This window comes from Carassius gibelio, chromosome A6 (assembly GCF_023724105.1).
Source record: "Carassius gibelio isolate Cgi1373 ecotype wild population from Czech Republic chromosome A6, carGib1.2-hapl.c, whole genome shotgun sequence".
Taxonomy (NCBI): Eukaryota; Metazoa; Chordata; class Actinopteri; order Cypriniformes; family Cyprinidae; genus Carassius; species Carassius gibelio.
In genome coordinates, this window is record NC_068376.1 from 4,671,722 (window position 1) to 4,698,210 (window position 26,489).

General features: G+C 44.1%; 2 protein-coding genes across 3 annotated transcripts in view; one reads left to right on the plus strand and one right to left on the minus strand.

Moving 5' to 3' along the window:
- Positions 1–2,576: 2,576 nt before the first annotated feature.
- On the minus strand, positions 2,577–8,261 carry LOC128015130 (bMERB domain-containing protein 1-like). Of its 2 annotated transcripts, none has more exons than XM_052598815.1 (6): positions 8,054–8,261; positions 4,573–4,693; positions 4,380–4,453; positions 3,921–4,035; positions 3,777–3,838; positions 2,577–3,326 (listed from the first exon to the last, which is right to left on the minus strand). In XM_052598815.1, exons 1-6 carry the CDS (start codon positions 8,139–8,141, stop codon positions 3,214–3,216), a joined length of 573 nt encoding a protein of 190 aa, XP_052454775.1. In that variant the 5' UTR covers positions 8,142–8,261; the 3' UTR covers positions 2,577–3,213. The 2 variants fall into 2 exon arrangements, with proteins under 2 accessions (XP_052454775.1, XP_052454776.1); XM_052598816.1 differs by having other exon boundaries at positions 4,573–4,688; positions 8,054–8,185.
- A 5,739-nt stretch (positions 8,262–14,000) lies between these two features.
- Positions 14,001–26,489, plus strand: part of LOC128015329 (methyl-CpG-binding domain protein 5) — a 28,135-nt gene continuing 15,646 nt past the window's right edge. Inside the window, exons 1-6 of the mRNA XM_052599067.1 lie at positions 14,001–14,289; positions 16,648–17,227; positions 18,041–18,143; positions 19,714–19,894; positions 20,950–22,893; positions 26,228–26,448. Coding sequence (XP_052455027.1) covers positions 17,121–17,227; positions 18,041–18,143; positions 19,714–19,894; positions 20,950–22,893; positions 26,228–26,448 — 2,556 coding nt within the window. The 5' untranslated portion in view covers positions 14,001–14,289; positions 16,648–17,120. The remainder of the gene's footprint in view (positions 14,290–16,647; positions 17,228–18,040; positions 18,144–19,713; positions 19,895–20,949; positions 22,894–26,227; positions 26,449–26,489) is intronic.

Below are 26,489 nucleotides of genomic sequence, written 5' to 3' on the forward strand. Positions count from 1 at the left end.
AATCATTTAGAGATTTACCACCACCTACTGGCAGTTTTGGTTTATTACTTAGCGTATCATTAAAGGGTTAGTTCACCCAAATAGCAAAATCGTCATAAATGACTCACTCCAAACCCGTGAGACCTCCGTTTATCTTCAGAACACAGTTTAAGATATTTTAGATTTAGTCCGAGAGCTCTCAGTCCCTCCATTGAAGCTGTGTGTACGGTCTACTGTCCATGTCCAGAAAGGTAAGAAAAACATCATCAGAGTAGTCCATGTGACATCAGAGGGTCAGTTAGAATATTCTGAAGAATCGAAAATACATTTTGGTCCAAAAATAGCAAAAACTACGACTTTATTCAGCATTGTCTTCTCTTCCGTGTCTGTGTGAGAGAGTTCAAAACAAAGCAGTTTGTGATATCCGGCTCAGGAACGAATCATTCGATGTAACCGGATCTTTTTGAACCAGTTCACCAAATCGAACTCAATCGTTTTAAACAGTTCGCGTCTCTAATACGCATTAATCCACAAATGACTTAAGCTGTTAACTTGTTTAATGTGACTGACACTCCCTCTGAGTTCAAATAAACCAATATCCCGGAGTAATTAATTTACTCAAACAGTGACTGACTGAACTGCTGTGAAGAGAGGACTGAAGATGAACACCGAGCTGAGCCAGATAATGACTCGTTCACGAGTCAAGAACCGGTTGCATCTGTTTTCGGATCAACAGTAGTTCTTTCTGACAGTTCGATTCAATAAACCGGTTGAAGAAAATGGTTCACCGGTTCTTTTGCTCTCGACGTAATGACGTCATTGGCGATGATTGCCCTTGATTCAAGCCTTCGGTTTACCCGCGCTCATAACACTAGCACAGAATCAGTTCAGTTCAGACGCTCTGTGTGTCGGTCTGCTTCACGCTGAATCACACATGCGCAGTATCATCAGCTCCTCGGTTCACGAATCAGACACGTCTGACAGAAACGGTTCTTTCCCCCGTTTTCTTAAAGGGGGGGTGAAATGCTGGTTTTCACTCAATATCCTGTTAATCTTGAGTACCTATAGAGTAGTACTGCATCCTTCATAACTCCAAAAAGTCTTTATTTTTATTATATTTATAAGAGAAAGATAGTCTGTACCGATTTTTCCCGGAAAAACACGAGCGCCTAGAGGCGTGACGTGTGGGCGGAGCTAAAGAATCACGAGCGCCAGTAGGATTTTGCGTTGAGAGCGTGTGGAAGCTGTGACACAGATCCAGAGGCTGAAATTTAACAAGAGCAGCATCAGCGAAGGTGTCTCTATGTGGTATGTACTGAAACTGTATATATTTGCTTAGCGGTTTTGGAAAATGACTAAGTTCCACTTTATGTAGTCTTTTTTTTTTGTTTTTTTTTAACTGTACATGTGGAAAGTGCAGTTTGATGACAACATCGCATGTTGTTTACTTGATGTGCTTATGTGCTGATAGCTAAGTTAACAACACAGAGATATTTGAAGCAGTTTTACTCACCGCCTGCGGTTCCAACACACGATCGTGACCCTTTTCCGTTGGGATTGCATTATCCTTAAGAAATAAACGATGTGCAATCCGAAATGCAGGGAACAAACACAAACACTTGCACAACTCCGCTGATGCTCTGTAAAAATAAACTCCATCCACTGGTCCCTTAATGCTGTTTCTCTTTTGGTAATCTGTGCAGGGTTGTCTTGCCCTGGCAACCAAAAACACACTCCTTTTGTGACATTTGTCGACGCTCTCGCTCTGATCAGTGAAGTCTGTTGTGCTCTCAGTGCTCTGCTATACGGGAGCGCGCTCTTCCGGCAGAAGTGCCTCAGGACCCATATAAGGAAATTCCGCTCCATCTAACGTCACACAGAGCCATACTCGAAAAAAACTTTCCCAAACTTGTGACAAACCGGAAGAGTTTTTTTGGAACAAAAATACTCCTTCAAACGTACAACTTAATTTTTGAAACTTTGTCCATGTTTAGCATGGGAATCCAACTCTTTAACAGTGTAAAAAAACTCAGTATTCATGAAATAGCATTTCACCCCCCATTTAATGTTGTAAATCTATTTATTTCAATTCTTAAAGTGGATGCTTGGCGTGCGCTGTCATATTGACTGCACCATAAGAACAGCCTTTCTACAGAGACGACACCGAGCCTGTTGATTGAGATCGTCAGCTCGTTCGGAGAGATCTGTGCTCCTAACACCCGGACCGGAAATGAATTTGAACAGATGCAACTTTTGATTTTAATAATGTATTAGTAAACGTTGAATTTAACATGAACTAAGATCAATAAATGCTTAAGATTTTTTTTTTCACTGTTAGTTCATATGAACTAATGTAGTTAAAAATGTTAACAAATGGAACCTTATTGTAAAGTGTTTCCAAGTAAAGTTATACATTCAAACAAATGGATGGATCTGCTTGCCGTGCATGTTTTCATACGTTTAGTTTGAAGAGCTGATGACATTGTGTGTATAAAAGCAAAGATACAGAAAATCAAATATGTATAAATAAGAAGCATCTGAATGCTGTGAATATCAGAGCCGCAGCTTTCTAAACACTGAATAAAGCAGAAACAGACTGCAGGAAGATACTTTATTTACAGAATATTCACGAGCTGATGTCCTGCTTCATTCAGATTCAGTTTATGTCTGATTATGTCTGATCATCAGGCCGTTTAAATACCACTACATTTCAAAAGGCAAAGAAATGCAGTAACTCCAAACATAGTGAGCATGTTTATGCACATTTATCACGAACATCCACTTCTGTGTTCACGAACATGTTCCTTTTTATAGAAAAAGAGTAACAAAACCCCCAAATGTCAGAATCACTTTCAGACCTTAAAGAGGAATATTTGGTGAACTGTCCATGAAATATGAATTCAGTCATGATTACTGAGTGATTGATTTTTACAGGGGATCCTGAAGTGTGTGTAACCCTTCTGATGAGCCTCTAACATACACCGGAAACTCACAACAGTGTTATTTCACATTTCTTAACTAAGTTTCTGTTTGATGTGATTCTTCGTGACTCGTATCGCTACAGTGAAGAATAAACAAATGCTTCTCTGAGCAGGGTTTTGTGTTTCGGGTGGATGTTTCGTGCTCCTCCTGAGTCACAGAGGGGCTCAACGTCTTTTTAATGCTCGGCTCCCAAACTTATATTCATCAAATTGTGGTAATCTGATTAGTTCTGTTGGATGTGGGTGATGGTGTTCACATGATGAGGCACTGAGTGGCTCCGCAGCAGTCCTTCACGAGCGCCGCGCTGCTGCTGCTGATGGAGGGTTTGTTGGCTGGAGGTTCAGTCCTTCTGGGCTTCAAATCTCCTGCGGAGAGAAACACAGCCAATCAGAGAACACCACGCAAGTCATGTGCTTCATACCGCAACTGCATTGTAACATAAAATCATTTCAATTTTAACCTGTTTGCCACTGACCTCTCCAAAGGAAAGAAAAGAAAAGCCCAGTCATCAGGAAACCAATCAGAAAGGGCCAGTATGAACAGAGAGAGACTAAAGAGTTACAGTCACTTGGACTTTTTTTCAAGATTCAAGATTTTTATTCGTCACATACAAAATGATATATAGCATATATAACCAGCAGTGAAATGGGAGTATTTTTCTGTTCTGAGCTCAAATATACATTTAGTTTCATCACTTTCTTCAGTGTTTACTGTGTGTACTTCATGCATGTCACTTTCGTGTCAGAAACATCCCAAATCTCTCCTTCAGTGTAAAAAGAAACACGCATCTGAGAGACGGCTGTGAAAACACTTACTCTGTGTAACACTGAGCTTCTGTCGGAGGAACTCGGCCATCTCTTTATCTTCTTCCTGCTCCCTGTTAGACAGAGAAAACCAGAAAAATCTCACAAAAACGTACATTTGATGACTAATGTCACTAATAAACTTTATTCTCTGACCTCAGACGCTCGACCTCAGCATCATCCACCAGGAAATCTCTCCTCTGCACCAGCTGATGAATCTCCTGGATTAATTTCTCTTCTCTGTGATGATGTTTCTTAGTCTTCTCTGCATCTGTGCGTTAGATGAAAACACACACATGATTTTCAATCTAAGATGTAGCTCAGCAGTGTCTGCGGTCATGTGTCACTCCATCCTTCGGCCGCTCTCCGCTCACTCACCTCTCAGTTGCATGGGTTGGGCTTTCACTGAACTATTTCTATTGCAAATTAATATATGCTTTTCACATGTGCCCCAATGCAAAAAAAAATAAAATAAACCTAAACATTTGAATAAACTGAGGGAAAGCACAACGTTTCACCTTCACTTTAGTTGAATTTGTCTGCTTGTTACATGATGGCAAACCTGCATTCACGTGTGTGTGTGTGCGTGTCTGTGTGCGTGCGTGTGTGTGTCACCTGGCACTGCCACTATCTCCCTCAGCTCCTGCTTCAGCTTCATAATGTCTTTGCAGAGATGAATATCGTCCATCCTGAGAAAAACATGAGAGAAAACCAGTTGCTCAGAGTCCATCATTCCAGAACTGTGAATTTAGAGGAGAATTTGAGCGTTTTATTCTGAATACATGCAGTAAATGCAGCCGCTGCTCACATGAAGCGCAGCTCGGACTCGCGTCTCACCAGAACCTCACGCAGACGCTGGATCCGAACCATCTCTGCCTCGAGCTCGACTGCAGACCTGGAGCTTTCAGCCATGGACACGTCCATCTGGCCTTGGGCACAAACAGACGACGAGTGAGTGTGTGTGTGTGCGTGTGTGTGTTTGAGTGAGTGTGTGTGTGTGTTTGAGTGAGTGTGTGTGTGTGCGTGTGTGTGTTTGAATGAGTGTGTGTGTGTGTGTGTGTTTGAGTGTGTGTGTGTGTGTGTGTGTGTGTGTGTGTGTGCGTGTGTGTTTGAGTGAGTGTGTGTGTGTTTGAGTGAGTGTGTGTGTGTGTATGTGTGCGTGATTGAGTTTGTAGCAGTTTTCTCAGGGTTCGTTCACTGTAAGGTGTGTGTTGTATGTCACTGCTGTATCACGTTTCTTTATCGAGTCTGAGTGTGTGTGAATCAGTGTTTGGTGATGTTTATTGCAGTTCTGCTCAGGATAACACAGGTGGAGATATTTAGTAATTAATTCATCTTTTTGTGGCTATTATAAAGCTCTTTATGACACAATATATTCTTCTCTGATCCGTTATGACCTTGAAGAGGTCAGAGGCCGTTAACATTAGGAATGACTGATTATGAATTCTAAGCAGTCAGTCATTTCCTTTATTTTGGGATCATTTTCATTCAGTCATTCATATTACATTCAAATATTCAGTAATACATCCGTCTTTTTCTTTGTGCGCTCTTCTTTGTGAGTCTCAGATGTGTGCATCCACATACAAATGTTATGATAAAAAAAGAGAATAATATTACGGTGGAAAAATATTTAAATATTTAATTTGGTAAAAGAGTATGTCATAAGAAGACTTGAGGCTGTAGAAATAATATTGTTACTGTGGGCATGAAAATATCAGTGGTGTCAAGTTAGAGGTGAGTGGAAATAAAATATTTGGGTTAAAAAAGGAAACGAAAAGAGAGGCAAAAATGAAAGCCTGTATAAAATCTGATTTATGGCACTCGTCATCTCTGTGAGATCTCACATGTAAACACTCATGTGCTCTGTGTGTGTGTTGGCTTTGAAAACTCCCTGATTCATGATTCTATTGTTCTCACCAAACGAGTCTTTCACACCTCCGCCAGGTATTACACATTTTCCGCATCATTCTTTATCATTATTCTTTTGTTTTTATTCCACCTTTATCAGCCTTTTTTTGTGGAATTTCAATGTTTCCAAAGCAGCGATCTCACTTCAGTCTCTGTTTGCATTTAGCCCTTATTTATCAAAAGTCTTACTATAAAAATACAACAAAACATTTTCTTACGACCTTACGTGAATTATTGTGACAGAAATGCATTATGAAGAAGAAATGCACCTGCTATTATTAGCATTAGAGCTAACATTAGCATCAAGCTACATCAGACAATTTATTAAAATATTAGTACACTTTTACTCAAAACTCACTCTGAACCCCGATCGAGTGTTTGTAATAACATCCTTTTGCGATCACGGGTGAAATTTGGTCATTTACTATTGTTAAAATATGCTATTTGTAGCCTTTTTCATCGCTGCAAAAGTTAGCATTTCCGATGTACATTTTTTATCTTATTTTATAAAATGCCCCAGATCTCAAGAAAATCTCATACCAAGCTTTCCTATCGTAATCGCGGGTTTATTATTCGGATATTTCGTGTGTACAGAGGTGTTTCAGTTTTGTTGTGAGCAGATATGAACCAGGAAGTATTCTCGAACCATGTGACACGATCTGACGCTGTCCGGCTTTGTGACTGCTAGATTGACAAGTCGAACGTCCAAGTCTGTCTGGGTCACAGCTCAAGTACACTGAAGCAAACACACACAGATCGCTGGGAGCAGGCGGCAAGGAAGTCGACCGGAAGTTGAAGTCGGGTGGGTGCCGCCATCTTGTAGCAGAACTTCACTTGCGTTAGCATACTCATTGACTCCCATTCATTTTGGCGTCACTTTGACAGAGAATAACTTTACATCTGAAGAATTTAAAGACTCCGTTTGTCCATTATTTATTTCTAAAGATACACGACAATGTATAAAGGGCTCCATTACCTTCTATGTTACATTATGGCCCCGTACAAACAGTTTTTGTAAAAATAGGCTAACGATTGCGTCACAACCACGGCTCTCTGTCGCATTACCGTACAGACAGGAGGAGAAGCTCGCAGGCAATTAACTTAATATGGCTTATTGGCGTTACATTTTAAAATACTATACAAAATAATTAATCAGAATACTTACTCCTGCTCACTCACGACAAAGAACTCCCCGCTCGAGCTCGCCGTCTCTGCAAGATTAACGATGGCAGTTTGCACGCACAGCTACTAGAAGATTTACATCTGTCAGACAGGTTGCTGACGTCATCGAGCTTAGTTTGAGTCTGCAAGTGCTAAAAAACGCTAAAAATGGGCTTCACTTGTCTAAATTGAGTTGCAATGAGGTCGCTGTGTCCATTTCTTTTACTGTCTATGGCTGGGAGAGGCTATTTATCATCAGATCAGATCGTGTAAATCAGTGGAAATGAATAGAAATGATGATTCTGTGTGAAGAAATATGAAGTAAACATCAGTAAATATATCCATATATCTCCGTAGATATGCATCTTTGGTCTATAAATCCTTATTGACGCTGTTCAGTGAGTATATGTGAACACAAATAAACCGCTGCTGACGTGACTGAATATGAATGAGTGGTGAATTTCTATTCAAAATGTGGCATAATACGGATTTATTATTTTGCACTTCTGACATAAATCACTAAATATCTGTCACTGCAACAAAGCTAGAGTCTTTAAACTTTCAGTTGATGCACAGTTTGTCCAGATCAAGTAAGACAGTGATGTTTAACGTGCTGTGAAAGTGAAACAATAATAAACTGGGGCCGTCGGCGATGTTTGACAGTAAAGGGGTTAAACTATCTTGGACACTTTAAAGATCTTTGATCAGGGTTGGAACTAAACTTTGAGCTGAAAATAGATGATTTATTGTGAAATGATTTTCTCTCTTAGAAATCTTTATTTAATACCACTATAAATGCCATTAATTCCACAAAAAGTTTTTTTTTATTTAAAGTTATTAGTATACGTTTTACCAAGACAATATGTTACTGAAGCGCTTGGGATATAATGTGAGACATTTCCACCACAGTTTGCTATTAAACACCCTTGATGAATGTAATGAAGATGGCATATGTTGCATCATAAAAATGACAATACAATACATAAATCATGTTCTGTCCACAGCTGGACATTATGAGTGTAATGATTAAATAAAGCAGAGAACGTGTGAAAAAAGCTGAAGAAACACATGCACGTTTTAAAATGAAAGGGTCACTTAAATAAATACATCGATGACCTTCAAAAACACGATCCGTGTCGCGTCTGATAATAATACTACAATCATATCTGATAATAAGACTTCTATGATATCTGATAACATGAACATCTGTAGTGTGTCACCTTTGTCTTTGCTCCGGTGTGTCTCCTGCAGCGCGCCGTATGTTTTCACCGTGGCTTCGCTTTCAGAAATGGCTTTCTTTAGCTCCATAGTAAATGTTGATGTCACAGATTTCTGGTTTGGTTGATTTTGTAGCTGTCTCGTCGCTGTAATCACGCTGATCTGATATCATCCGCAAAACCGAACGACATCTTGACAGAATGAAGCTCCGTGACGTCACAGTGATGAGGGATGCAGAGCGCATGCGCACAAAGGATAACGGACCGATACTAGAAACTGATAATTAATCGGGATTTTATAGTGAAAAAACTGACGTACCATACAGCCAAGTATGGGGACCCATACTCAGAATTCGTACTCTGCATTTAACCCATCCGAAGTGCACACACACCGGGAGCAGTGAACACACACACACACACACACAGTAAGCCTGCGATTCTGCGATTTTTGTTTTTGTGAAAAGTGGGGACATCCCATAGGCGTAATGGTATTTATACTGTACAAACTGTATATTCTATTGGCCTTCACCAACCCTACACCTAACCCTAACCCTCACAGGAAACTTTGTGCATTTTTACTTTCTCAAAAAAAAAAAAAAGAAAACTCATTCTGCATGATTTATAAGTGAAGGTGAAAGTGAAGTGACATTCAGACAAGTATAGTGACCCATACTCAGAATTCGTGCTCTGCATTTAACCCATCCGAACTGCACACACACAGAGCAGTGAACACACACACACACACACACACACACACACACACACACACACACACACACACACACACTGTGAGCACACACCCGGAGCAGTGTTCATCATTTATGCTGCGGCGCCCGGGGAGCAGTTGGGGGTTCGATGCCTTGCTCAAGGACACCTAAGTCGTGGTATTGAAGGTGGAGAGAGAGCGGTTCATGCACTCCCCCCACCCACAATTCCTGCCGGCCCGAGACTAGAACCCACAACCCTTCAATTGGGAGTCCTACCCTCTAACCATTAGGCCACGACTTCCACGACTTCTAAGCGTTTTGAAAAATGGGGACATGGGTTATGTCCTCATAAGTCACCCTCTCCTTGTAATACCTGTGTCATACCCATGTCATTATACAGAGTTGTGTCCTGATATGACACAAAAACAAGAGCACGCGCACACACACACACACACACACACACACACACACACTCTCACACACACACCCGGAGCAGTGGGCAGTCAAAAAATAATAATAAAAAAAAAAAAACCTGAGAAAGTTTATGGTTGTTGCTTGATTGACAAAGTTGGGAAAATGACAGAAATCCATGCTAGCAATGTATTTTTACATAGCTTTATTCTGTTAACATATAAGAGCACCAACCTGTTAAATACAATTTAAATAAATTCATTTATTTAAAGGTGTAGTAGGGAACCTTTTTGAAAAAATATTTTTTACATATTAAACCTGTCCTTATGTCCTGACAGTAGAATATGAGACAGATAATCTGTGTATAAATCAAGCTCCTCTGGCTCCTCCCAGTGTCCTATTGCCATTTGCAGTTACAGACCACTCCCGGTAATAAATCAACCAATCAGAGCTGCGGTCCGTAACTTTGTTTGTGTTCAAAATGTAGAAAAGTGTATATAATAAGTGAGTACACCATTAATCCATTTTCCAAACTGTGTTTTTGGCTTGTCCTGAATCACTAGGGTGCACCTATAATAAGTGTTTATATTCAGACTATTTTAGATTGCTTGGGGGGTACCGCGGCGGAGTAACCCAGTACCTTTGTGATTCTAGAGCGTCAAAAGTTCCCTACCGCAGCTTTAATTGCTGTAGTGTGCCAAAAAAAAAGTTCAGGAGCTGTTTGTCATGAATGCTTAGGGTTAGGATCACATCTGACTATGAGGGAAGTCGTGGCCTAGGGTTAGAGAGGTTGACTCCTAACCCTACGGTTGTGGGTTCGAGTCTTGGGCCGGCAATCCCACGACTGAGGTGCCCTTGAGCAAGACACTGAACCCCTGACTACTCCCCGGGCGCCGCAGTATAAATGTGTGTGTGTGTGTGTGTGTGCACTTTGAATGGGTTAAATGCAAAGAACGAATTCTGAGTATGGGTCACCATTCTTGGCTGTATGTCACGTCACATTGTCACATCACATGAGTGTGGAATGAGTGCAATGAGTGTGTAAGAGATTGAGAAGATTGACAGAGAAGAAAATTGACAGACTTTTATTGTCATTCAGTATACAACAAGTGTGTACAGAACGAAATTTCGTTTGCATAGGCCACAGTTTCAGTACAGTGTAAATGTCAATGCAACAAAGTGTTCTAAGTGTTCAACAGTCTGATGGCTTGGGGAAAAAAACTGTTATAGAACCTGGTGGTCCTACACCGCATGCTGCGGAACCTCTTTCCGGAGGCCAGCAGAATAAACAGACCATAATGGGGGTGAGAGGAGTCGCTACAGATTTTTCTGGCCCGAGATGCACAGCGGTTCTCTGCAATGTCCTGAATGGAGGGAAGAGAAGTGCCGATGATTCTCTCTGCTGTCCTCACCACTCTTCTCATATCCTTCCAGTCAGAGGCACTACAGCCTCCACACCACACTGAGATACAGCTGGTCAAGATGCTCTCTATGGTGCTTCTGTAAAATATGGTGAGGGTAAGTGGGGGCAGATGGGCTCTTCTCATCCTCCGGAGGAAGTACATCCGCTGCTGTGCCCTCTTCACCAGTGATGCAGTGTTTACAGACCAGGTAAAATCGTTTGTGATAAGCACCCCCAGAAACTTTGTACTGCTAACCACCTCCACGGTTATGTTGTTGATGAGTAGTGGAGCATGGCTGGGCTGGTTCTTCCTGAAGTCGACAATGAGTTCTTTGGTCTTGTCGACATTCAGGATCAGGCTGTTATCTCTGCACCAGCCCGCCAACTGCTCCACCTCTTCTCTGTAAGCCAGGTCCTTGTCATCCCTGATGAGGCCTACCACTGTTGTGTCATCCGCAAATTTCACGATGTGATTTGTGACATGCCTAGGGAAGCAATCATGTGTCATCAGGGTGAACAACAAAGGACTCAGGACACAACCCTGAGGGGAGCCTGTACTGAGGGTGATGACGCTGGAGGTATTCTGTCCAACCCGTACTGACTGAGGTCTGTCAGTGAGGAAATCAAGCAACCAGTTCCGCAAGGGGGTGCTGAAGCCCAGAGGTTTCAGTTTGTCTACCAGATGTTGAGGGATGATGGAATTAAAAGTTAGAAGTGACTGTGATTTATCTGCATGAACATGGGCACAAACAAACAAACTGAAATCTGATGGATGTGACCGTCAGCTGCCTCATGAATCTGAGTCAGAGGTTTTCCAGTGTGACAGGATTGAGAGACAGTTCTGATGCTGAGATCTGGATGTAGCCTTCGTTCAGTGTGAAAACATGAGAGACTCACCTCTCCCTCCAGTCCTGCAGAAGCTCACACCTGCGTCACGACACCTGCGAGCTCTCTTTCACTCACTCAGACACACACACATACACTCTCACTAACACTCTCTCTCTCTCTCACACACACACACACACACACACAGACACCCAATCCTGCAGAAGCTCACATCTGCACAAGGACACACGACACAACTGAGCTCTCTCACACACACACTCACTCACTCACTCACTCACTCAAACGGATTTACATACACAAACTCACTCACTCAGACACACACACACACACACACTCTCTCTCTCTCTCTCTCACTAACACTAACTCACTCACTAACACACACCCAGTCCTGCAGAAGCTCACACCTGTGCCACAACACACCTGAGCTCTCTCACTCAAACACAATTACATACACACACACACACACACACACACTAATGCCGTGTTTCCACCACAGGAACTTTACCCAGGAACTAGGAACTTAGTGTGTTTCCACCGCAGGAACCAGGAACTAAAAGTTCCGGGTAAAAAAAATGCCCTGCTACTGAGGTAGTACTTTTTCAAAGTTCCGGAACTTTCGGGGGCAGGACTTGGGCGCTAAACATTCTTATTGGTTGAGTTCACGCAGCATTGGTCGCACCTGAGCTCTTCTCTGAGCTCTTCTCTTCAGACACACCTGAGCTCTTTAGTCGCCCCTGAGCTCTTCTCTTCAGTCGCACCTGAGTTCTTCTCTTCAGACGCACCTAAGCTCTTCTCTGAGCTCTTCTCTTCAGATGCACCTAAGCTCTTCTCTTTAGTCGGACCTGAGCACTTCTCTTCAGACGCACCTGAGCTCTTCTCTTCAGATGCACCTGAGCTCTTATCTGAGCTCTTCTCTTCAGATGCACCTGAGCTCTTCTCTTCAGACGCACCTAAGCTCTTCTCTGAGCTCTTCTCTTCAGATGCACCTAAGCTCTTCTCTTTAGTCGGACCTGAGCACTTCTCTTCAGACGCACCTGAGCTCTTCTCTTCAGACGCACCTGAGCTCTTCTCTTCAGACTCACCTGAGCTCTTCTCTTCAGTTGCACCTGAGCTCTTCAGATACAACTGCGATCTTCTCTTTAGTCGCACCTGAGCTCTTCTCTTCAGACGCACCTGAGCTCTTCTCTTAAGTCGCACCTGAGTTCTTCTCTTCAGACGCACCTAAGCTCTTCTCTGAGCTCTTCTCTTCAGATGCACCTAAGCTCTTCTCTTTAGTTGGACCTGAGCTCTTCTCTTCAGACGCACCTGAGCTCTTCTCTTCAGATGCACCTGAGCTCTTATCTGAGCTCTTCTCTTCAGATGCACCTGAGCTCTTCTCTTCAGATGCACCTGAGGTCTTCTCATCAGTCACACCTGAGCCCTTCTCTTCAGACGCACCTAAGCCCTTTTCTAGTCGCACCTGAGCTCTTCTCTTCAGACGCACCTGAGCTCTTCTCTTCAGACGCACCTGAGCTCTTCTCTTCAGACACACCTGAGCTCTTCTCCTCAGATGCACCTGATCTCTTATCTTAAGACGCACCTAAGATCTTCTCTAGTCGCACCTGAGCTCTTCTCTTCAGACGCACCTGAGCGCTTCTCTTTAGTCGCACCTGAGCTCTTCCATTTAGTCTTGCCTGAGGTCTTCAGATGCACCTGAGCTCTTCTCTTTAGTTGCACCAGAGCTCTTCTCTGAGCTCTTCTCTTCAGTCACACCTGAGCCCTTCTCTTCAGACACACCTGAGCTCTTCTCTTTAGTCTGAGCTCCTGACGCAGACGCACCTGAGCCCTTCTCTTCAGACGCACCTGAGCTCTTCTCTTCAGTCGCCTAACCCTAACGAAATCTCTGCCTGCGAACAGATAGCAATACAGTGTCATGTAGTCACCCATGGAAAGCGTCTAACGATCCGTGAACAGTTCAAATGAAATATGGATAGATTCTCAATGTTTTTATATGATCACTGTTCTGTTGTGAATGGCTGTTTGACAGATGATCCTCTCGAACACCATGCCCACTGAACGGAAGGGTCCTAGCATTCTTCTTCTGCACATCATCATCTGATCGAGAATTTTAACAAAGAAAACCGAATGAATAAAACACACTTAGCATTGCAGAAAGGGTGGACTTTATCATGAACCACTAGTTTTTTTACATGATATCAGACAGTATTTTTTTTATCTCAAACGTTCTACTGCTATATTACATTTGTCGCCCTGATGTTTCTATGTTTCAAGAAATATATAAGTAGAAAGCTGTGTACAATCAAATGACTATATAAGCTCATTCAGAACTTGATCAATGATCATTGTGTTCTTATTCCTGCAGTCACTAGAGTACTTTTAATAGCTATTCATTTATTTGCATTTTACCATTTTTGTACATATCTGATCCTGCATGGAATAGGACACTTCTTTATATTCAGCGATGTTTTCAAATAAACCCCACTTCTGCCTTATTGTGCAACGTTTGGTACAGTATGAACCCTCTGTAGGCTGCACGGCCGAGCTCGTCCGTCATGCCCCGGTGCATTGTGGTCGCTGTGAGGGGCGCATGCGCACAGCGGAGCTCCATCTTTCCATCTCGAGCGCAGAAGAGCAGCGGATGTGTTGATGCTTTTGGCCGTTTTGTTTTGATTTTTAAACGTCCGGAGTCGCTGCGAAACAAACCCGAGCGGACGCGCCCTCCGTTATTGTCCTCCCGGGAGCTTGCAGCCGACAGAAATGCGGCTTGTGGCGGGTGTTATGAGGTAGATTGAGCCGCTGCTGCTGCGCTTCGGCCGCGGAGACACATTTGAGTGTAAATCCGCTGCAGGAGAGTTTCCGGCCCGCGCGAGCAGGTACGTGCGTGCGGCGCGTGAGCTTCTGTGTGCGCGAGTGTATTTTAGTTGCGCGTGTGTCGTGTAGGTTAGCAGTTAGCTGTGTGTGTGTGTGTGTGTGTGTGTGTGTGTGTGTGCGTGCGCGCGCGCGCGCTGGGATTCACCCGCAGCCATAATGAGCCCGGAGCTTCATCCAGAGCCGAGCCTCGCTTCATCTGCTCGGGGTCTGTGTTGGCGTCATGAAGTGCAGAAATGAGTGATTGTGAACGTGATAGAGCTGTTGTTTGTCATCATACACACGAGTGTGAGCAGCAAATTTATCTGGCACTTATTGTTTGTAACTAGTTAGATTAGTCATCTTCTGGAGTGAATCTGTCTGATCAGATCCGAAACTAGCATTATTGAACAGTCGGTTTGTAAATCGGTTAGCAGCTTAAGACAGGATCCATAATTAGCAGTCAGCGGGTGAATGTGACAGGCATGATGGGAATGATCTTATGAAGGGTTATATTCATCCTTTCATGTTAATGATGTTAATGACAGGTGGGCAGCACCTGGAGTGTGTCTCTCTCTCTTTCTCTCACACACACACACACACACACACACACACAACATCAGCTCACAAACCACTGCAACTATTTTAAAGTGACATGACATACAGCCAAGTACGCTAACCCATACTCAGAATTTATGCTCTGCATTTAACCCATCCAAAGTGCACACACACACAGCAGTGAACACACACACACACACACACACACACACACACACACCCGGAGCAGTGGGCATCATCTATGCTGCGGCGTCGGGGAGCAGTCAGGGGTTCAGTGTCTTGATCAAGGGCACCGCAGTAGTGGGATTACCGGCCCGGGACTCGAACCCACAAAACTAGGGTTAGGAGTCGAATTCTTTAACCACTAGGCCATGACTTCCCGAAGTCAAGTGAAATGACAGCAGACCATACAACATCATACATGAGAGTGCAGTACACTTCATGAGTGATGTTAGTGTGTGTGAGAGAGTGTGTGTGTGTGTGAGATGGAGGGAGAGAGAGAGAGAGTGTGTGTGTGTGTGTGTGTGTGTGTGTGTGTGGCTCGCTCAGTCCTGTAGTGAGTCAGCAGCACTGTGACACAGGGATCTCAGTCTTTGCTGGTTTTTGTAGTCCGGCCTCGTCTCTGTCAGTCCAGCTGTGAGGATTGTTTGATCTGGACTCACACCTGTTCACACTGCAGTGCTGATGCTCTGGAGTGAAGTCAGATCTCATACACACTCCTAAGTCAGACCAGAATTCCCAACGTCTCAGTTCCTGATGTTTGTGCTTCAGAATAGAGGAGCTCTGATTAAAATCACTGTTTATAAGATGAGCTGAAATTCATCCATGACTTCAGTTAGACCTTTCTTGAAATCGTGCTGAAATCTAGAATGTGTTATGAACCCGTGCTGTTCACATTATAAAGGTCGGCTGAGCATCATCTGCATGCTCTGGTTTCATCTCTCATAGACGGATCAGTGCTGAGCAATCAGGGCTCACATGTATGTTGTTTAGTGCATATATGTGTGTGTATATATATATATTCAGGTCACTGTACTGTGATCAACTACAGAGCGTTTGATGATTCTTCTTTGGTTGAGTCATTCACTGTATAAAGTACATCATAACAATATGATAAAATACTTAATGAAGTAAATAACAGAGACTGTGAAGTTTATTGTAGTGTCTATCTTTTTAATTTACAATTAATTGAATGAGAAATCATTAATGGTCAGGTGATTTGCATCTCTGCAGGAAATGACAAATATTTCTGATTTTGAAAAAAATGGTGTGCGTGTGTGTGTGTGTGTGTGCGTGTGTGTGTGTGTGTAGTTCTTCAGAGCCCCTCGTGTCTTTACTGGACGCAGATTGTCTCCTGAGTGTGAGAGATGCAGAACTGCAAATTATTTGATGACCGATTGATTATTAGCGTGTCTGCTAAATTAATTCTGCATGCTAGTTTGATTTGCAATTTTTTCAATAGATGTTAGGATTAAACGTTTATTGTTGTTTTTTTTATCCAAACATTTGACCAACAGACACTTTGTTCCTGACCGTTTCATTCTGAAGTCTCGATGGTGTGATTAGTGTTTGACTTAAAGCAGCATTTGGGGGAAATCTTCTATTTTACAGTTGTTTACAGTCAGTGTTTATTGCCTTATGTGTTGAGCAGCTACACATTGTAGTTTTTGTCTAATGAAGGTTTACATGTTTGCGTCAGAGCGACTGTAAAGGATCCGGAGACTGATGACTGAGGCGTTTGTGGAAGAAAGCTCTGGACTCTGAGTGTTGAGGTCTCACATATTTCTAGAAGTGGTCAGATTATAACCTGTTCTTTCTCTCTTTAGGAACCATGAATTTGCGAGAGCTGCAGCTAAACGGTCCATGATGAGCAGCATGTCTGAAGATCGTGAGGTGCGCTGTCTGCTGTAGAGACGCCACGCCTGACCCCTGACCCGACCCTGACCCGACCCTGACCTGCGGGTCCCACTGCCTGCTGGGAGCTGCAACTGTTTTCAAGTGTTTAGTCATTTGAGGAGCTTTTATGTCCAGATCAGGAGCACTTTCAGACTCTTTTCTCATGGCTTTGATTGCTCAGACACTAGCAGCGGAGTTCCTGTCTGCATCGAGTGACAAAGTAATGAGGCTCTTTCTCTGGGCAGCGCTGTGAGCGTCTCGCTGCGGTCCGGCCGCAGATCCACCTCGCGTTCAGGAACATTGTGCTCCGTCTTCCCTCTTCTGAGCGTCAGAATGAGACTTTGTGTCGGGATAGAGAGCAGTGTGTGATCCCTCACGAGCAGCTTTGCACTGATCCAGAAAGATGAATGGAGGACAGGAGAGGGCGGGTGTAGAGGGCAGAGGTCAGCTGGTCCAGGTGCCCATCGGCTGGCAGCGCAGGGTGGAGGCCTCGGGGGTGCTGTATATCAGGTATGGACCTCCTCTGTCTGGACACGCCAGGGTCCAGATTAACACCTGCCCAGATGAACTGTCCGTTTCATTTTCTTAACAGCTGTGAATCACTATTTTGCATTACTGTATTTTTCGGACTATAAGTCGCACCTGAGTATGTCGCATCAGTCCAAAAATACGTCAGGATGAGGAAAAAACATATAAGTCGCACTGGACTATAAGTCGCATTTATTTAGAACCAAGAACCAAGAGAAAACATGACCGTCTCCGGCCGTTAGAGGGCGCTCTATGTCTTCAGTGTTGACTACAGGACACTGAGCAGCACAGAGCGCCCTCTAGCGGCTGCAGACGGTAATGTGAACTCTTGCTTCATTTCTCTCGGTTCATGTCAAATGAATTTTGATAAATAAGTCGCACCTGACTATAAGTCGCAGGACCAACCAAACTATGAAAAAAAAGTGCGACTTATAATCCGGAAAATACAGTATTTGTATTTAAAATAGATTTTCTTCGATGTGACAGTGAATGTTTAGCTGTTTGCTGCATCATTTATGAGGTTGACACAAACGCTGAGACACGTTTTGAGGACAGTTCTGCATGTGCATCGCTGCAAAAAATAGGAAGATCCCAGATCAGCATCAGATGTTCAGTGTGTTGGTTCTGATCCTGATAATCACCAGCCCAAATCCAGCTCGCTCCTCAGAAGTGTCCCGGTGTGCAGCTTATCATTTCACCTAGTTCTCCATACACAGCATTTATTTGTAGGAAGGGTCTAACATTATGTTTGTAGATTTCTGTCTTTACTGTAATTGTGATTGTGTGTGTTTGTAGTCCGAGTGGATCAGTGCTGTCCTGCCTGGAGCAGGTGAAGTCGTATCTGCTGACCGATGGAACCTGTAAATGTGGTCTGGAGTGTCCACTCATCCTCCACAAGGTCAGTGCTCAGACTTCAGCCTGTCCATATCACAGACACAGACCTGCCGCAATAATCTATCTATATACATATATCGCCCATTATTTACATAAAAACGAATGTCACTTGTATTTTGCACCTTCCACTTGCGCCTGTGTGTTTTGCAGCTTCTCGAACACAACATGAGGTAGAGCTGAAGATCTTTGCCCGAACCCGATGGGACCTGATGGCTTTGGTCGGGTTCGGGCTTAATTTATATCATGTTAGGCGGGCTCGGGTCGGGTTCGGGCTTGCGCTCCGATCATGTGATGTGTTTCGTTAGCGCGAGAAAGATGCGAATGTATGCTGAGTAGGTGTAACGGAGGCTTGCCTCTGGCGATTATGCAACTAAAGCAAAGTCTGAGGTGTGGAAAAGTTTTGACCGTGTTTATAATGAGAATAATGAGTGAATAATGACATCATCAGTGAGCGCAGGAACACGCTAAAGACATCTACAGTGGATTCAATCATATTCCTCCAGAAAAACATGTAGACCTAGCCCAATCTCTGTGAGGAAAGGTTTTTCAAATGATAACTAAATATTCATTGAGTCTTAAATGCATAATGTGGACAGGGTATATACGCTAATGTTGGCATTATTCTTTTATTAAATATCATCTGCTAGTGTGAAGCAAATCTGGCGGAGACTTTATCTTAATTTCGTTATTGCCAAATACCCATCTTAATTAAGAATTTATCTTAATTTTATTTGTTAAAAAAGACTCGTTTTTATTGGTGCGTTGGTCTATTTATAGGTTAAATGAGCCTCTGTCAGCATATTACTCATTTATGTTTATTAAATGAACATAAGGCAGTGGCTCAGTGGTTCATGTAGGTTGTCTACAAACCGGAAGGTTGGTGGTTCGATCCCCGGCTCCACCTGACCAAGTGTCGAGGTGTCCTTGAGCAAGACACCTAACCCCAGCTGCTCCCGACGAGCTGGATGGCGCCTTGTATGGCAGACACCGCCGTCGGTGTGTGAATGAGTGAGTGGATGGGTGAATGTGAGGCAAATTGTAAAGCGCTTTGGATGGCCATGTGGTCTGTTGAAAGCGCTATATAAATGCAGTCCATTTACCATTTACCATTTTATTGTATAGGGTTAGGGGCTGTTTGGATGGGAGCGTAACTTCAGTGTGGTATCATTGACTTTGAGATCTACTCACTGTAAATGCAGGGGCGGACTCAACCAATAGGATACTGGCCAAACATATCTGGCCAATGCTTCAGTGTGTATTGGTGTTGAGTCCTGCGAGCTTGCGAATCCTATCATAATAATAACGTGTAGATACGATGTATATAAGAGGTTGGCTGTGCAGTGCAGACAGCTTCACTGATTATCACAGCGTCGTGAGATCGCGATGAACTGAAGTGAATCACAGCTTGTAGAGATTATAGAGGGACTGCTCTTGGTTAAACATTAGTTATTGTGTTGGGGCCCCATACCTGAAATTTGCTTAGGGCCCCCAAATCACATTATCCACCGCTGCCTAAATGTCACATCATATAAATAAAACTAACTGAAGTCTTGGTGTGATGTCTTTTGTCTCAGGTGTTCAGTTTTGACCGTGGTGCGGTGGTGAAGCAGAGGACTGCGGAGGATGTGAAGGCCGATGAGGATGTGACCAAGCTCTGCATCCACAAGAGGAAGCTGATCGCGGTGGCCACGCTACACAAGAGCATGGAGCTGTCTCCTCCGTCTCTGACGCTCACCAGCCCCGGCGGAGGCACCAGTGAGCTTTTAGCACATTAATATGAACATTTTTGGAAGAGTGATTAATCTTTTATATTTTTATGCATATATATATATATATTTTCTCAATAATTGATTTATTCGACTGTGCATTGCAGCAGGGGGTTCTTTGTTGTAAATTAACTAATGTTAGCATTTTGATAAATATAATGAATTTCACAATATCACCTTTTATGGCAAATAACATTACTAGGGCCCTATGATTTCTATGGACTAGTATCTGTAAATATTAAACCACAAAAGTTGATTTAAATAGGAATCCTGTGTGTGTGAATGGCAACGGAACGGTTTCACTTACTACACACATATGAAGCGTGTGACGCTCGCAGTGATCTCAGCGTCTGTCTTCTCACTAAATGAGGACATTAACACGTGAACAACATCTCCAGAACTGCTCTGAGACTCACTTCATGAGCTTTAGACCGTTTGATTTGAGTAAAACTAGCATCATATCACATACACAGAACTGTACATTTGTACCAAAAATATATTACTGTTGTTCAGTAGATTGCACATACTACCACTACTAGAATGAAGCATTACTTTTTTAAGGGTATAATCACACAACATTTCCTCCATGTTTTAATCTTAATTGTAAATCCCCTTTGTTTGCCAAGAAATTAAGTTTGCGTAATTTTCAGTAATGTAAAGATAAATTAAATCAACGTTATATATTATTTTAAATACACAACACAAAACATTTCATAAGGCTATTTTAAGAATAAGTTTGAATAAATTACGTATGCCTAAAGACAGAATTGGATAACAATAAAACATGTTTGTTAAACTTTTAATAAATTGATTTGAAATTGTATTTTTCATGATTTTAATAAATTAGAAATGCTTCTAGATTAATACAATTTTTATTTAACGATTAAAAAGGAGTACAGAAAAATTAAAACTGAAAAAAAAAAAACTGAATCCAGAATATGACTCAAACCCCCTAGCGGCTCGTATGCCCTCGCGAGGAAACCCTGAGCAATCGCATCAGTTTCTGCTCCTGAAATCACTGACAGCGACTCTCTCTTCCTGTAGGTGTGACCTCCGTGACCTCCGTGACCCCTGCCGCACAGCCGCGAGCAATAAGGAATAAAACCCACGAGGGTCAGCCAGAATGTAAGAACCCGTTCAAGGCGATGATGGCGGCGGGGCAGCGGCGCTTCTCTCCGGATCCGTGTGGCATGCAGAAGCAGGAGGTTTTCCCTGTGTATTCCCGGCAGAGACTGGCCAGCGGTGACCGTAGCGGGCATGTGGCCCTGCTGAGCCCTCCCTCGCAAGCCTTCGGGGACGGATCTCTGTCCCCACGAACAGATGCTCTCGGCAGTCCTGAAGGGTTTGTGCGCAACACCCCCTGCGGCTTCCAGGGGACCGGCAGTCCTGGGGCCATGCACAGCAGCAGCCGCATCCCTCTGTCTTCTCCTGGAGCCATGATCCACGGCTCTCCCGCCTCCCAGTCGTCCTGTGTCATGGCTGGAAGGATTAACATGCCTCTGTCCCCCCCAGTCTCCAACAAGAGCCCGATCATGAAGAAGCCCCTGTGCAACTACCCGGCCAGCATGGACTCGAGCAGGACTGTGTTTCATCACAAGGCCCCGTCTGCTCCCGGCCCCCCGCTGCCCCCTCCCTGTGCCCTGCAGAACAAACCGCTGTGCTCCGAGAAGGACCCTCTTGGCATCCTGGATCCAATCCCCAGTAAACCCAACCCCTCCACTTTCCACCCTAATGCCCACTCTCAGGTACCAATGATGAATGTAAACATCCCCCCCGCCATCGTCCCGCTCCCGAGCAATCTGCCTCTGCCCACAGTGAAGCCGGGGCCGGTGGGTCACATGCAGAGGACTCCACACACCGCCTCCATCTCCCCGTCGCCCGTCACCTCGCCCGTGCACATGTCTGGGCCGGCCTTGGGCCGCATGGAGGCATCTCCGCAGCGCTCCCGTTCCTCCTCCACCTCCTCGGAGCAGGGCAGCTTCGCCGTTCCCCCCTGCAGCAGTATGAAGATCCCGCCGCGCTCGCCCAGGTCCTCCATGAGCTCGCCCCGACCCGCTTTACCTTCCAGCCCATCTGGCAAGCCGGACAGTCTTCACCAGTACAAAGAAATACCCAGCCAGCTGCTGGCCGGGATGAGCGGTCAGCACAACCCCATGTATCCACCCGCCCCGCAGAAAGAGCACCCGGGCCTTTTGGGAATGCCACTGAACCAGATCCTTAACCAACACAATGCTGCCTCTTTCCCTGCCAGCAGTCTCCTCTCTGCGGCCGCCAAAGCACAGCTAGCAAATCAAAACAAGCTCGGGGGAGGCGGCGGTGCTTGTGTGGGAGGTGTGGCGAGCGCGGCGGCGTCTGATGCTAGCAGGGCTGTCGAAGGCCACAGTACTCTAAATACCATGTTACCACCCAACCCTTCCATGATCATGCCCAGCGGCGAGGGCCAGAGCGGACGGGCGGCGCTTCGAGACAAGCTCATGGCGCAGCAGCGTGACCCTCTCCGCAAGCGCAAGCTTCCTCCAAACGCTGCCAACCACGAGAACAGCTTCTTCAACATGTCCAGCATGAGGACGCCCTGTCCTTCCGCAGAGCATATGAGAAAAACCTCGCGACTGTCCTCCAACACGTCAATGGCCCAGTTACTCCAGTCTCTGAGCAACCACAGCTCCCACATGAGCCGAGGCAGAAACCCAGGTGTGTCCGGCGCACAGGTCCAGCAGCGGCTGCACGGTCAGACGGAGGTCATGCTCGTCCCCGGAGCCGAGTCAGCGGCACACGCAGCCCAGGGCCAGTATCCGGGCATGATGAACCAGATGCAGGCCACAGCGATGGGAAACTGTGGACCCGTGAACCAAAGTGGACCGGTACCTGTCAGAAACCATGTGCTGGGACACGCCAGCGGTCACTTTCAGCAGCGAGTCCAGCCGAACGTCAGCTGTATGCTGCCCAGTGGCACTGATGCTGGCTGCTCACAGCCCCTGACCGATCGAGGTGAGGAGAATATCCAGTGCTTGAGTCTGTGTTGATGATCGTTAAACCAAATTGGTATTGAGAATTTCACTACCACTCTAATGTTGGCATCATGGCACCCTTATTTCAAATATAAATATGATTATACAGAAAATAATTACTTGTAAGGTGATTCCCCAGCTTGCATGATTTTAGGTTTTATTAAGCGTATGCCTAGTTCACACTGCACAATTTTAGCCCAATTTTCCACTCACTGACAGGTTTTGCAACCAAATTTGGATTGTCGGATTTTCATAGACAATGGCCGAAATCGGGGAAAACCGGTGCGTCATTATCAAAGACTCAATCTGAGGAAATCACCAACACGTCGCCAACGCCCACAAAATATTTGGTATGCTAAATATCTGGAGCTGTTGGAGATTCACAGAGACGCTGTGTGCAATGATTTCTACTAAAAACTACACCGTGTTCTAAATCATTATGCAACATCAATAGGATTTCAGTACAATAAAGATTCATATTTTTGTTTGTGTTGTTTTTCACATCCATTTCAGGTAACTGGGATCAATCTCAGACTGGTTTGGTCAATAGTTTGCCAGGTCTTCTTAGGTCAATGGAAACCCTACTTAAAGAGGTTGTTCCACATTATCAAGCAAGTCACAGTTCTCATGAAATATGGTGAGGAAGAAAGATCTTTCATGGGATAGTGTGTTATCCTGCATGAAAATCCACAGCAGAAAATGGTCAGTTATGAACTCCACATATCTTGCAGAAGTCATTTTGACACCCTAAAATGACTCTCACTACCCAATACTCCAACCCAAATCATCACCCAGCGCCTCCTCGCTGATGTTGCAGTCTCGCTGGAATAGGACGGCCATTCATTCAATCAGAAATCCATTTATCCTGAAGCCTTTCTTAAGTGAATAACCCTATTTAAAAACAAGTCTTCATGTGTTTCTACGGTCACTGTGCAGGTTTCTCTTAGCAGCGACTGAAACACGGAGAGCATGGAGAAGATCTTGAGACTCCAGGAGCTTTAAACACCTGTCTGTTCCTCAGCAGCTGTTTGATAGAAACTTTCCTTAATAAATCTTCATCTGACCAAGATCTTATGTGCTCTAAGTCACTCTTTTAACGGTTCAATAATCTCTATGTGATTTTTGCTAAATATTGTGTGTTGATGCCTTTTGCAAGACATTGCATTGTTTCATACTTTTCATCTTCAAGATCTTTCTTCCTCACCATATTTCATGAGAACTGTGAATTGCTTAATAATGTGGAACAACCTCTTTAAGTAGGGTTTCCATTGACCTAAGAAGACCTGGCAAACTAAACCAGTCTGAGATTAATCCCAGTTACCTGAAATGTGAAACACAAGACAATCAAAAATATGAATCTTTATTGTATCGAAATCCTATTGATATGTTGCATAATGATTTGTACATCGGCGATGACCTAGAGCCAATGAGAGACCAAGATACAGGGCAGAGAGAAGTTGGGAGGAGTTATAGACCAGAATATAAGGATTTTAATAGATATATGAAGAATTGAATCATATAGAAACAAGCATAATCATTTGCTTGACCAGCCACAACATCAGCATAAGAACACTAATCCCTGTTCCCTGCATCTCCCTCTCGCGTTATTTCCTCATCACGTGTTGTCTGTGGAGCAGACAGAGCGGTCAGCGATTCTTCTTCTTGTGAAGTCGTGCTGTCCATCGTACATCGTGAACACCGCAGCAACTGAATGCTTCCCCAGAGAGTCACGGCGTGTGAAAACAACGGCGATCTGAAGAGTTTAGGAGTGAACTCTGCATTATGGGGGGGCAGTTCAATTAGCAGCTAGATTCGTAACGCCATCAAGTCAGTTCTTATAATGCGCTTAATCAGGGGTAAAAATGGTTTAATCCTCTGGGAAAAAACTGCCTTTTCCATGATTTCTTTTAATTTGCTTAAACAATAAGAGGGATTTTCTGATCTGATCTGAAGTGACGAGTCGTATCATCACCTGTTCCTGTAAGCGGGTTCTGCTGATGTGTGCAGCATCTTTTGATCATTATAGCCACCTCTGAACATTACCCAGAAACTAGGTTCTTTGGGCTGGTACTCGTTGTGTTTCCACCGCAGGAACACGGATCTGAACCAGGCTCAAGTGAGAGCTCTAATTAAATTTATTTAGGTAGTACTTTACAATAATTCTTGTTAATATACTAAAATGAAAATAAAAGAGGCAATACTGTTTGTGGGGTTGTGTTTCTGGTTCAGTTGTTCCCGGTGATTTCGGTGGAAAGTGGTTAATGAGAGTCACTTGAAGCCAGTGTTCAAACCTCGGTCATTAAGTCAATCTATCAAAGTTAATTACATTGGAGAAAAGATTGCCTGCTGTCAGCTCACCATAATGTGTCATAATAGTAATACTTGTCATAATCACACTTAAAATCCAAATTCAGTAATATGTTAGACTGTAAGAAAAGGAGGTTAAAAAAGGAAAAAAGAGGTTGTGTCCTATTGAACATGTTCTGCTTCGGGCCGGTTTCCATGTTCTTGACCAGAGGACTTGCACTCACATGGTTAAAAACCTGTCTTATACCCTGTGCACACCCATCTTTCCTGACCTGTTCAGTCATCTGTGTGTGTGTGTGTGTGTGTGTGTGTGAGAATCATACCTCGGAAAGCACTACCAGTCATCTCACTGCTGTCTCCATGGCAGCCGCTGGCAGCAGTAGATCACACACACACACACACACACGCAGTGGCGGCCGTTGTTCTGTGACACACAGCATTCAATATACAACACGACACGGCTGCTGGCGCACATGTGTTTCACTTCAGTGGATGTGTGTGAATTCAGTGTGAGGTTTAAGCTCGATTACACACTGAACGCACATCATGTGTTAGCAGTCATTGTGCCACCACACACTGTTTATCATCCAGCGGAGGATGTTACACACTGATCTGTAGCTCCGCAAACTACACACGCTCACAATAAACATCCTGGCTTTTATAAACTAAAGCTACTTGTTCCCGCTCTGGAGTCCAGCCTGATCTCTCACCTGTGCCTTCCTGGTGATTATCTTGATCAGGGTTGGAGCTCACCTGAAGGACAGTGAATCTCGAGGGATATTGAAGTATTTCACACATTTTAAGAGACTTCAAGTAATTATGTAATGAAATATCTGCAATTGTAATTTTGACATTTAAAGTTACAAGATTAGTAATCAAATCAGACTAGTCTTATGCTAAACGTATAATATTGTTTTACATCTTGTGTTTGTACTTTTTAAACATCCTGCTTGCATTCTTTTCCACATTTGGAGATGTGACTGGTGACGCTTCTGTGTTGCTATCAGGCGAGGCGGCGTCTCTGAGCTGCAGCATGGCTAACACTCCTCAGATGGGCAGCATGATGCCGGCCGCGGGGCACATGTACCACCATCAGCAGCAGCTGCGCCCGGCACTGCAGGGGGTCTCCGCTTATCCGGGTCAGGGGCATTCCTTCGCAACGGCTCCTTTTACAGACAGTAATGTTCCCAACTCCAACAGCTTGCCTTGCCTATACCAGGATTATCAGGTGACTCACTCAGTCCAATAAAAGTCCTTTCTTTGACTGTA